The 12,786-nt window shown below is 40.8% G+C and overlaps 1 protein-coding gene across 1 annotated transcript in view; it reads left to right on the plus strand.

The window, feature by feature from the left end:
- The window catches only part of LOC124775386, a 79,174-nt gene that overhangs the window by 25,359 nt on the left and 41,029 nt on the right, over positions 1–12,786 (plus strand). Inside the window, exon 2 of the mRNA XM_047250220.1 lies at positions 3,559–3,832. Coding sequence (XP_047106176.1) covers positions 3,563–3,832 — 270 coding nt within the window. The 5' untranslated portion in view covers positions 3,559–3,562. The remainder of the gene's footprint in view (positions 1–3,558; positions 3,833–12,786) is intronic.

Here is a 12,786-nt window from a genome sequence, read left to right on the forward strand (position 1 = left end):
AAAAGGGTTCGACAATCTAAAATGGTGCAAGATGTTCGAAGGTCTGAGAAAAGTAGGAGTAAGCATTGGGAAATTCGGGTAGTATACAATATTTACACGACCCAAGAGGGAACAACAAGACTCTAAGACAAAGAACGAAGTACTCAAATTAAAAATAGTTTAAGACAGGGATACACTCTTTCGTCCCTACTATTGAATCTGTACGACAAAGAAGCAACATCGGTAATAAAAAAAAAGGTTCAAGAGTGGGATTAAAATTTAGAGGAAAGGACATCAATGATGAAATTCACTGATGACGTTGCTGTCCTCAATGAATATGAAGAAGAATTACAGGATCTACTGGATGGCATAACAGTCTAATGAGTGCAGAATATGGATATAGAGTAAACCGGAAAAAGACAAAAGTAATGAGATGTAGCAGAAATGAAAATAGTAACAAACTTATCAAAATGAGGGTCACGAAATAGACGAAGTTGAGGAATTCTACTACCTCGAAACAAAATTACCAGAATCGGCAAAGGAAGGAACATAAAGAAAATGCTGACGAGGAGAACGGACAGAACGATAGGGCATGTTTTAAGGCATCAGGGAATAACGTGCATGTACTGGGGGGAACTGTAGAGGATAAAAACTGTAAGGGGATGACAGGGATTTGAATACATCTAACAGATAACTGAGCATACGTGTTTCACTGAGATAAAGAGATTAGCGCAAAAGAGTAATTTGTGGCGGGCCACATCCTGCTCATGCAAGTGCGTATTATCCATTTACAGCTGCGGTAACTTTTCTAACAATGTCTGTACTGCCTCCGAATCCAGCAAACCTTGCGACCCAGACGCTGCCATTGCGACACTTTTGCTCTCCATTGCACACAATGGTACAAAAAGAAGTCACAACTCGAAAAAATTATCACAAACTAGTTTTTACTTTGTATCATGAATCTCTCTTTCGAGAGAACTGCTTGACCACAACAGGTCTCCGACACTTGCACCGCCACTTTCCTTTTCGTGCTGGAAGTCAAGTCCATCCTACTATTCTTTTTTCCTATCTGCCTTTCGACCGGGTAGTCTTCTTTGTACCGATCATGGTTGGATTTAGTTTATGATTTTGGACACCTTTTTTTTCTTTTCTGGCTCTTCATGCAACTTTTCATCCTTCACTACATTGTTCGCATTGTTGGGTAACCTACCATTCCTCTTCCAAAGTTTACAGAAGTACATTCCACCTTTTGTGAGTTTGTATCTTTGCGCCTTCCCCACTGCACCGTGATAGCCCCCTGACCATGCAGGGATTACACTACTGGCGCCTGAGCTGGAAAATCTCCATATATGCCAAGGAGTATGTGCTCGTCATGGCTGGAGGATCGGGACTCCAGACAAGGGTTAACTTGTCAGGTTGCCTTTGCTGTCGCTGGGTGGCTGCTGTAGGGAGAGTCCCTGTTCGGAATGGACGCCAACATGGGGGATGACTATAAAAAATGTGGTACAAACTTTATTCCGCTGGTGCTTGCACAGCCCCTGCAGTCTCTTCTGAAGGGAAGAATTACTGCAATGCAGAGAGATATGACTCCAAAATATTTTGTTTCCTGGTTGCACCATGGAAGGATCGTAGGATTCAGAGGCAAGGGGAGAGATTCTCCACAGTACTTAGTTTGCTCTAGGACCTTTAGGGATTCGTTTTTAGCCGCAAAGCTATTATTCTTAACTGAACACATTTCGAAAATGAAAAGTAGTTCAGTTCTGATTAAAACGACATCCCCTGATCGGTCGCTTGTGACGAGCTAGGTGACATTCTTGTAATCATCACCCTCCATAACATTCTCAGCATGGTCAGGGTATCATCTTCTATCGCGACCTCCTTTCGCAGACCAACGACGAGTTACATGCCAGTTCGGAATGACAGGATGCACGTTTTGTCTGTCATATCCAGTAGAGTACAAAGGTCAATAGGGTTCATACTGGGGTCTTCATCTTGGCCTGTGAAGGCGACCCATTGTGCAAAAAGGTCAACGTGATGGTGTATCGATGCAATTTGACGCTGTATGTTCCCCGTCCCTTGCAGTGCTTCAAATGCATGAGATTTGAAGTATGTCTTCGGAATGTAATGCAAGCCCCATCTGTGAGGATTGTCCCTCTCCCCCATCTGTGTCAACTGCAGGGAGCACCTTTCCTCCTGTTGACTGGGCTGCACCACTTCCAAAGAGAAAAGAAAATCCAAGAATACACGATTCGAAGGTTACAACAATGTCATTCTCTCTAGCAAAAGTACCCTCGCCCTTTGTGCCTTCTAAGTCAGGCCCTCAGGGCTCCTCGACTACACTGGCTCCACTGAAGGTTTGTGGCCCCCCTCCTACCGCTTCCCCTTCGGAGCACTGAATTCCCACATCGGTCCCCAAACCCTAGATGGAAAGCAACAACATCCTCTGGCGTCTCTCACCAGAAAGGGGACTCAGGATGCTCCACTCCCAGGATTCTGCTAATCTGCAGTCGAACGGCAGCTAGTGGCTTAAGGCGATACAGGTTGCTGGTCCAGTAACTTCATTGTTTTCCCTGTGATCGCCAATGCAGATATGCTGTCACGCCTTTATAAACACATTCCACAATCCCTACATCTACACACACTCCATGTCCTATCCAAAAGCAATTCCAACAGATTATCTCTCCCAATCAGTTACAATATTTATCCTTTCTACCAGCTTCTGCTTTCCCACCTATTTACACTCCACATCAGAGCTCCACTTATGTCCTCCCTCTCCATTTCATTCCATTTCTTCCTCTCTTGATTCCACAGCCTCTTCTTTTCGTCTTTGCCAGTGTCCACACTTGCACTTTCCCTCTTTCCACAGATAAAACCGATCGGCTTGCATTCGTAAATAAGATTTTTCGTAATGAGATTTTCACTCTGCAGCGGAGTGTGCGCTGATATGAAACTTCCTGGCAGATTAAAACTGTGTACCGGACCGAGACGCGAACCCGGCACCTTTGCCTTTCGCGGGCAAGTGCTCTACCAACTGAGCTACCCAAGCACGACTCACGCCCCGTCCTCACAGTTTTATTCTGCCAGTACCTCGTCTCCTACCTTCCAAACTTTACAGAAGCTCTCCTGTGTGGTAGAGCACTTGCCCGCGAAAGGCAAAGGTCCCGAGTTCGAGTCTCGGTCCGGCATACAGCTTTAATCTGCCAGGAAGTTTCAAGATTTTTCATGTCTTCGTTTATTTTCTGTAAATGCTCTAGGCTGAAGAGCGAGGTATTGGCGCGCTGGCGACCCATCTCGCGCCCTTATGGAGCAAGAGAGATGAAATAACAATAAATAAAAAAACGGTACAGGTAAAAATAGCTTTTGCGGAAGACATTCACTAAGTATGATGAATCTCTTAATACCTACTGTGTTTAAAAGTAGTTCACAAGACTGGAAAGTTAAACTGAGTTTTGTGCTGAATACTTTTAGAAACTGTAACCGTAAAAGTTATTTCCTTTCCGTGTTTCTTAGCACATTTGTAGTGACCCTCGCACGAGCAAAACTATACTGATACTTTGTGGCTTCTCTACATGTTCACAGTATTATGGATGCACAAGGAAACAAAGGTCCGGAAGTGACTGACTATATCGACCACTCCATGATGGAGGCGGCCCTGAAGAGGTATTTGTCGTGTGACACCATCACGGTGGAGTCCATCGTGGTGGAACCGGCGAACAAGGCTGGAGCCGGCTACGGCAGCCAGATGTCCAGGGTGAGGGTCGCCTTCAGGAAGGGTGAAGGAGAGGCGGCTCAGCAGCTGCCTTTGATCGTGAAGGCCACACTTAGCGCGGCGGAGTGGGAGCATATGGGGCAGGTGAGAAGCAGCGTCAAGCTGGTGATGGTCAGGGAGCAAACCACGTAAGAAGAGATGGCGTTCGTCTTGTTTGTACATATTAAATCTTCAATTCAATGTATTTTTCTGAGCAATGAACGGCTTGGCAAAGACCTTTCTGTTGAAGTCTGCGTTTAGTCAGCCCAGAAAAGAGTTTTACTTTAGAATCATCTCATTATCTTCTGAAAGTGTATGCTATGCAAGAGTTTCTTCATACGAGGAAACAAGAAGAAGTCACTGCGTGTCGTCTCATGAAGGGGAGGGGTGAGTGAAAAGCAGCATGTGTGTCAATGTTCTAAGCAGTATTAGCTAGGATGTTAGCCTGCAGAACAGACACTCGCTTCGACAGCTTCCTGTAATACTTTCTGTCATCGGCCTTCAGTAATCTCACCAACATATTATGGTAGCATGTTCCAGTGACGGTTTGCTCCTTACGAGCATAATCTGTTAGCGCCACATCGTGGCAGTTCCTAGCAAACTGAACACCACTTTTCCAACACCTCCGCCTTTTTCGGCTGCGGTGAATGTTCATGTTTTCCCTGTTTACCTTGCTCCTTTATCTCGGGGCCTCATCCATGGTGGTCAGGTGGCCAAAGCAGTCATCTGGGCTGGCCAAACACAGCTGCAATATTTCTGTTGTTGTCTCGGTTCGGCGAGCTTTTTCAAGGGATGTGAGCAGCCGCGCCGGCTAGCCGGCAGCGACTGTATGTTTAAACTGCCGCGCAAGATATTGGAAACTGATCTATGACTGCTTTAACTTTTTCCACTATCACTCCGATTGTAATACGTCGGCGTTGGGTGCACCAGGGCCTCCACTTCTTTTACAATCCCCGTTTTTCACAGAGAGTTGGCCTGCCACTTTGTTGTTCGTCATGCAGATTTTCTTTAACCACATTGTAAGCCTCTGAGGCAGCTAACCACTGTGTCACATGATGGTGCAGGGTTGTTGCACACCTAATCCAACTAGGCATGGATTATTTGTGCCTGGATCCCATTCAAATGCAGAAAGCAAATTACCGCACGATACTACAATCTAACAATGTGTAACGCCGTTTTGTTTTGGTTCTTCTAGCGGCGTTCTACGCCACTGTGGCGTGGGGATTTCAGTACATACTCCAGTCATGTACCACACCTGCAAATAAAGAAAAAATTAATCGCGTAACTTATCTTTTTCACGTTATAACTAAAAGTTTATGACACTACAGACAAACTTATAAGTCTGATCATACTTTTATTTCATCACTAAATGGTTAGCTCAGAGAAATATTACGGCACCAGTTGGAGGTAACTCTCACAACCTAGTAAAATTAAGATGAATTTTAGTCGAATAATGGATCCTCCCATTTACTGTGTGGCAAGAATTAAGCCCAACCAGAGTCCGACGGTGCTGTATGCAACAAGGCAGTATTTGATCACAGGAACAATTCCAGTTCCTGCTTGTCAGATTAGATTAGTGCACATATTTCGTTGTGAATGATGCGTTGATTCCATGGACGGACAAAACAGAAATATAGCGGTGATGCCAAAGGGCAGGGTCACCTAATTTATCCTGATGCACATTCTGACTATTGTAGAAAGAGAAATTTTTATAAAGTTTGTATTATTTTTAGGTTCGAATATCATTTTGCTCTTGTATAAAACCAGTGGAGAAGTATAGATGCTACACGGGGTGTTAGCATGTTGTTGATAATATAAACGGCCAGGTATTACGGAGGAATCAATTTGAGATAAGGAAACATGGTCTAGAAACGATTGTCCCGAAAGTTACGTAGCCAAACATGCCAACGAATAATTCTATCTATAAAACGTAAAAATTGACTTATTGCGCTTGTAGTTGTTAAATATTTGGGGGTAGGTAAACCGAATCAACTTTCAGGTTTGCATTTTGACAGGAAGTTCCGCTAACGGGTACAATGGAAAACTTTGTGACAATATCACGTCATTGAAGCTGTGACAATCTACTTTGAACAACCGTTAATAATTAGCACATTCTGCGAGTTATGGAGGCAAATAGAACTAATTACAAAAAATTTATCTATTCATCTAGCAATTATGGAAAATAATTAATGACAATGGCTACTCGCCACACCTCATAAAAGGCATCAAAAGTATATATCGTGAAACAAAATAGTAATAAATACAAGGGAGAAATGACACATGAGATAAAAATCAATGAAGGAGAGAGACAGGAGTGGTCTTTTTGAGCTGTTTCTTTCAGTATTTACATTTACAGTGTCCTCCACAATAGTAAATCAGATAATTATCCAGGAGTTAAAGTGGACAAATACACTAACATAAGTGCAGAGAGTAATAATACAAGAAAAAAGATGACTTCCAGTTAGGAGTATCTCGACTGAATTAAATATTCATAGAATACAATCTTAAAGTTTTATTAAATAAGACATAAGTTAATGAAGTCGAAAACAACAATTAAGTACAAATTACTTGAACGGGAGTCACATTTTAAATATCTGGGTTGTGAACCGAGTTATGTTTGTGATAATGATATAGACGAAAATCTGTATCTCTTAATTTCATGGAATATATGGAACAATAAACAGATCACTTCGCAAGAGGCGACCTGACGAACGTTTCGGTCGTTTTTGTGATCTTGGTTCAAATGGCTCTTAGCACTATGGGACTTAACATCTTAGGTCATCAGTCCCCTAGAAATTAGAACTACTTAAACTTAACTAACCTAAGGACATCACACACATCCATGCCCGAGGCAGGATTCGAACCTGCGACCGTAGCAGTCCCTCGGTTCCGGACTGCAGCGTCTAGAACCGCACGGCCGTCGCGGCCGGCTTTTGTGATCTGTTCCGGCTGGACCGACTGGGACGGATTTCTTACCATGAAGTCATTTACGTAGTAAAAATTATCGGGCAGCGAACTGCATAACAAGAAAGGAAAGGCCCTCGTAACTGAATTCTGGGTGTCGGATGTTACGAGACATTAAGGATTATTAACCGGAGGCAACCCCTTGACACCGCTCTGGTTCCAGATTTCTGCTTTCACGCGCCTAGTACTACTTAGAGTTTGTCTCTGTAAAAATACATTTTAAAAAAATTCTCAGTTAAAGTGGGCAGATGCAACCGTGGGTGTTGCCGAGCTGGGGTTTTTAGAGGGACCCTTTGCCGTTTTATTCACGCGTGTCTCAAAGTCGCCCTCGCCTGTGATCACGTCACTGGAGAGCTGATAAATCATGAGCACCCTTCGATGCTTCGGTGCACGTTCAAATTTCGTCGAATGGGTTTGAGCAGTCCCTAGTAGTTCCAACCTATTTGTTAAATGGGGATGCAGCCACACAGTATCGTCAGAGAGAAATTGAAACGTCCAGGGGTGTCAGCAGCGTCAAAGGATGTCAAGAACGTCGTCCTGTTGCTGATCGCGTTGCGAACTGTCGTTTGCGACGAAGTGTGTGGGAGTCAACGCACCAAGGGAAGGGGTGGTTTCATTGACGCACTTTATGGGAACCTCTAAGCCTTTGCGTGTCAATACTGAGCGTCGGTGTGTGTGAACTGTCTTCCTCGGCTATCCACAAGAAAATGACCTGAATTCAACGCAGTGTGTCGGTGTTCTGACCCCCATCGCAGAGGCATCAAAAGAAGGGGTTGAAATGTGGGTAAGAGGGGATGTGACAACCTTCCCATCGTGTGGCACTTCCACGGTGGCTTTCGGTCGAATTGTGGTGAAATCTGGCACCAACGTGACTTCATTAGCCACATTAGAAATCAACTTATGAGCTGTGGCCTTTTCTTCGCACGTGTCGACCTTCGCTGTTTGAAGCGCTATCGAGGTCGAAAGTGACGTCTCAGGGCGCTACGCTTTTTCTCCAGTTCAGAGGGAAATTGTATGCATCTTTGAGACAAATTTCAAGCTTCTACATTGTAATGGCAGACAATTATGGGGTTTTGAAAAAGTGATCGTTTAACTGTGTTGCACAGTGTAAATCAAAATTCTCCCAAAGTTGACACATCCGACTGTAGATTCTAAACGCGCATTAGGTGTGGATATTAGTATAACACAACAGTGATGCCGTAACAGCGACTGTCGTTTCCATCTAAGGACATCATTAAAAATATTGGTATTCTCTAAACTATTGAAGGAAACCTACACCACGTCCGCGGTGACTTGATCGAACAGTCCCTCCTCTCCACCAGGCTGTTTCTGCAAAATCACAGCGGATATTTGCTTCTCTCGTGAAGTCCGTCAATAAATTATCCACTTGACACCAAATCCGCCACAAATAAACATGTTGCACATCGTCCACTCTACTTCTCGTCTCTTGACGATTGATTCGCCTTCCAGCCTTACCGAGATAAGAGGAAAAATATTAAAACATTCAAACATCGTGCCGTGCCAGTTTACGTAAACAGACGACATAAATTTACTAGAGAACACCACGAAGATTCACAGGACAGAAAATGCAGCAAACAAAAATCCATCCTTCAGTTATCAAACACCACACTTAATACTATTTCATATTACTTGTCACAGAGATCCTTACAGTCACAAACTGATTACAAAGAAAAATTTTCGGAAAAAGGAAGAAGCTCTAAATAACAAAACCAAACATTTCTCATTTTAAAATTTCGTATTCGTTGTGGCACTCTCTCAAAAGCTCCAATCAATAAAAAATTTAATGTTACTGAGGTGATGCACACCGTAACACTTCCTCCATTTAATTCCACCACTGTTCAGAATTACTTCTAGTTTTATTTTCCCTGTCAAAACGGTAATTACCGAATATAATATTCGTCTACTGGTGCTCTCCTTCTATTCTAACAGTAATTCCATTAAATCATTTTTGCTCCAGTGGCTCCGAGGTCATCCATGGGTACCTCTGTTTCTTTTCCCATGTCACCCTCCTGTCACTGCAATGACGGAATCTCAACGCTGTTATTGCTTCATGTACCTGGAGGCCGAATTTAAACAATTTTGACGTGAGGTTCCAACGTGACGCGAGTTCTTACTATACAATTCACCGCGTTCGTCGATCGCCACGACCTTGTAATTAGTTAGGACTAGATTTGCGACGATTTTCACAGTTCTGGTGCTGTACCAATCTCCTTATGATCTAGTTAATCTTTAAACTGACTCATGAGATCATCTGCTAGGACTGAATTTGTCGATATCACCGTCGCCACTTCCGAAGAAATAATTTATCCCAGCAGGTTCTTGTTTAACAAGACTAGCAGGCACTAATTACGTCACCATAGTAAATAAATCTCATCGGAATTTCAAGCATTACTAGATTTTTCGTACCTCAATATGCTGTTGTTATCGTCCTTTGCCAAGACAACCAGCGATATGAGCGCATATAATCAATCATAAGAGCAATTACACACCTCACATCTCTGAACTAGCGCCAAGAAAATGTAAAAAAAATCCATCTTTCTACTTTTGAAAACACGAGAACACTTAGAGAGAATTTAACTGCCTTTTAAAAAGATATTCCACTTCCTTTTACTCAGACTCACTCAGCTAACAGCTCTCCTCCTTTTCAGTACAATTATCTTCACTGCATTTGTCATGACTTATCAAACACAAACACTCTTGAAGCAAAGAATTTCTCAACACAGATTTTAAATTTTCATAAATAATATATTCTGTGCAGTTTTATTTGCCTTCATAATAGCTACATTTTCACATCATTAACCTAGTAACAGTAACTCTGATTGCTCGAACATATTGTAACCTCCCAACAGTAAAAATAGTTATAACATTCACATTTTAGTGTAACCTCCCCACAGATAAATTCCGTAACCTAATAATACAATGTGACTAATCTCTCAATAAAGCTGTGGCTCACATAAAACCTTTCAATAATTAACTGACTGTGAATCTAAACTGGTAAATTTGGACGTCAGCAGTGCTGCGTCATGGCCCTGAAAGATCATTCTGAATAAATTGAAAATTCTTACCTCAATGAAGTCGCCGGATAACGCGTATATATCTGCTCCTATAAGAAATTTTTCTGGCACAGCCCAGTGTAATTCTGGCCGCTAGATTTGTCATGTATATAAAGGAACAACTGATTTGTTTTTACGATAATCGGGATGACCATGGATAGGAGAAATTAGTAAAATCTTTAAATTCAGATGAATGATTGTCAAAAGTTAATTTTATAAGATATATTATTATTAAAAGATTTTTAAAAATATTTACATGGGACTTGATATAACAATAGTACAAACTCAGTTGTAACAAACTACATACGCACGTGGCTGCTTTTACCTTATACTACATCGCTCAGGCACCTCCATCTCTCCCCACGACCGCCCCCCCCCCCCCCCAATTCCATACACCCGACTGCTGGCTACTACTCACTCCTACTGACACTGCTCTTACTGCAGCCAACACTGCTCTCTGGTCTGAGATTCTCTTATAGCTTACATACTGCAGGCAGCACTTGAGTAATCCATCGAAATTACATCTGCTCGAGTGCACTAGCAATAAATTCCTTGTCATGAACCTCTTACATAACGCTCCAACCTTCCTTTGGGGGAAGGGGGGGGGGGGGAGTTAAAATTTGGCAGCGATGGTGAGTCAATTGGACTTGCCATGAGCAACAAATTTTTCTATGATCTATTTAGTTTACTGAGTCTTCAGTCACAGAGTATATACATACATGTAACGTTATTGATAAATAATATAAGTACAGAACATATTAAGAAATGACAAAGTGTACAAGCACTGTATAAGTCTTTGCCATTTTCCAAGAATTTAAACGTATTGGGAAATGAAATAAAGTGCATACCCACTGTAGAAGTCTTCAGCATCTTTACATGAACTGATCACATTAAGAGATGAGATAAAGTGCATACAAACTGTAACAGTCTTTAGCGTTTTATAAGAACTAGGAAAGGAATGGGACGGATAGCATCATGGTGGTAGCACAGTGAGTTGCACATAGCTGCACTAAAAGTCCATATCTTTCTACAGAAGCACAACACCAAGTGAGACAATCTGAAGTTCTCTTCCTTGAAGTATTTATCAGTGTAGCCAAGACACTGAAATGTTGTATTAATAATGTATGTTATCATTTTGATAGTACATTAGGTACACCAAACAGCAGAACCATAATGACATCTCCTTTGGTAAGAGAACTCAAGAACATCCTGCAGAAGCCTGTTTAGGGAACTAGGGATACTAACTACAGCTTCCCAATATATTTATTCCTTAATGAAATTTGTCATTAAAAATATATCACTTTTTCAAACCAACAGCTCAATTCATGGAATCAATACTAGAAATAAGAATAATCTTCACAAGGATTTAAAGTCACTTAGTCTTGTACAAAAAGGTGTGCATTATTCAGGAACACACATTTTCAATAACTTGCCAGCAGCCATAAAAAGCTTAACAACCAATGAAATTCAGTTTAAGAGAAGCCTAAAGGATTTATTGGTGGCCAACTCCTTCTACTCCATTGATGAATTTCTGAGGAAAACCAACTGATTTGTATATAAGTACAACATAACTTCTGCACAATTTCAGTGCAGTAATGTGTTCACTGAAAATTTGTGTGTGTGTGTGTATGTGTGTGTGTGTGTGTGTGTGTGTGTGTGTGTGTGTAAGTATAATCTAACTTCTGCACCATTTCAGTGCAGTAATGTGTTCATTGTAAATAAGTATTACAGTAGTTGTATTACATGTTTCTTACCTTATAAATAAATATAAAACTTTTTATTTTAAATTCAGTGCAATAGTATTTGTAAAATGACTCTTAGTGTTCATTAAAAAATGACGATCATTCCACTTGGGACCTGTGGAATGGTACATTAGCTTATTTGTTTTAGTTTAAATATTTGTCATGTATTGTTGTTTTTCTGACATGTTCCACATCCTGGAGGACCTCCTCACTACGGATCAATTGGAATGAAAGTAAATCTAATCTAATCTAAAAAATCTAGAGGTGGACAGCTTGATGTCAACACCACATTCTGGTAGAATCCATACACTTACATCAACGTAGAATTATTGCAAAAACCAAATAGAGTGCTTCATGATCATGATGATGGACAGGACATACGGATATTGCAGTAATTGGTGGTAATTAGGTCAGAAGGTGAAGGATAAATTAAGTCTTATGTTAGTCATCATTCAGAATTACACTAGTGTAGCAACTGATTTGAATAATTATTAGTACTCATTGGCTAGTTACAAAGCATTTATGTAGTATGTATGGAGTATTACATAACTTCATTCATAAGTCATCTCATTGCAATAATCATTGGCATAGCATTTATAGAATATAACAAAATATTATTAAGAAGTCATGTCATTGCAGTAATTATTGGCACTCACTGGCCAGTTACAAAGCATTTGTATAGTACGTATGGAGTATTACAGAACATTATTCATAAATCATCTCATTACAATAATTATTGGCACTCATTGGCTATTTACAAAGCATTTATGTAGTATGTATGAAGTATTACATAACATCATTCATAAGTCATCTCATTGCAGTAATCATTGGCATCATAAGTCATCTCATTACAGTAATTATTGGCACTCATTGGCCAGTTACAAAGTATTTATTATGCATTATTCAGAAGTCATCATTCAAAACAGGAGTTATTGCGTGTAGCATCAAGCTGCTAGTGTTTATATATGGTATCATGCAAGTGACTTAAGACATATTTAAAATGTAAGACATTGTAACTAGTACTCAAGGTCTGTAGTCCAATAATACATTGACATAATGTAATCAATACATCAGAAAAATTTGCATTATATTTAGGACTAGAAATATATCTTAAACTGGTAGCATTATTTAGTTGTATACTGGTAATAGTCGGGAATGCTAATAATTTTTTTTTTGCTAACAGTGCATTGCATTGGGGTCGATAGTCAATTGCTGGGGCATGAAAATATTTGCTTTTGACTTATTGCTGGAAATAAGGATTAATATCGTGATTCATCAG

Source organism: Schistocerca piceifrons, chromosome 2 (genome assembly GCF_021461385.2).
Source record: "Schistocerca piceifrons isolate TAMUIC-IGC-003096 chromosome 2, iqSchPice1.1, whole genome shotgun sequence".
NCBI lineage: Eukaryota > Metazoa > Arthropoda > Insecta > Orthoptera > Acrididae > Schistocerca > Schistocerca piceifrons.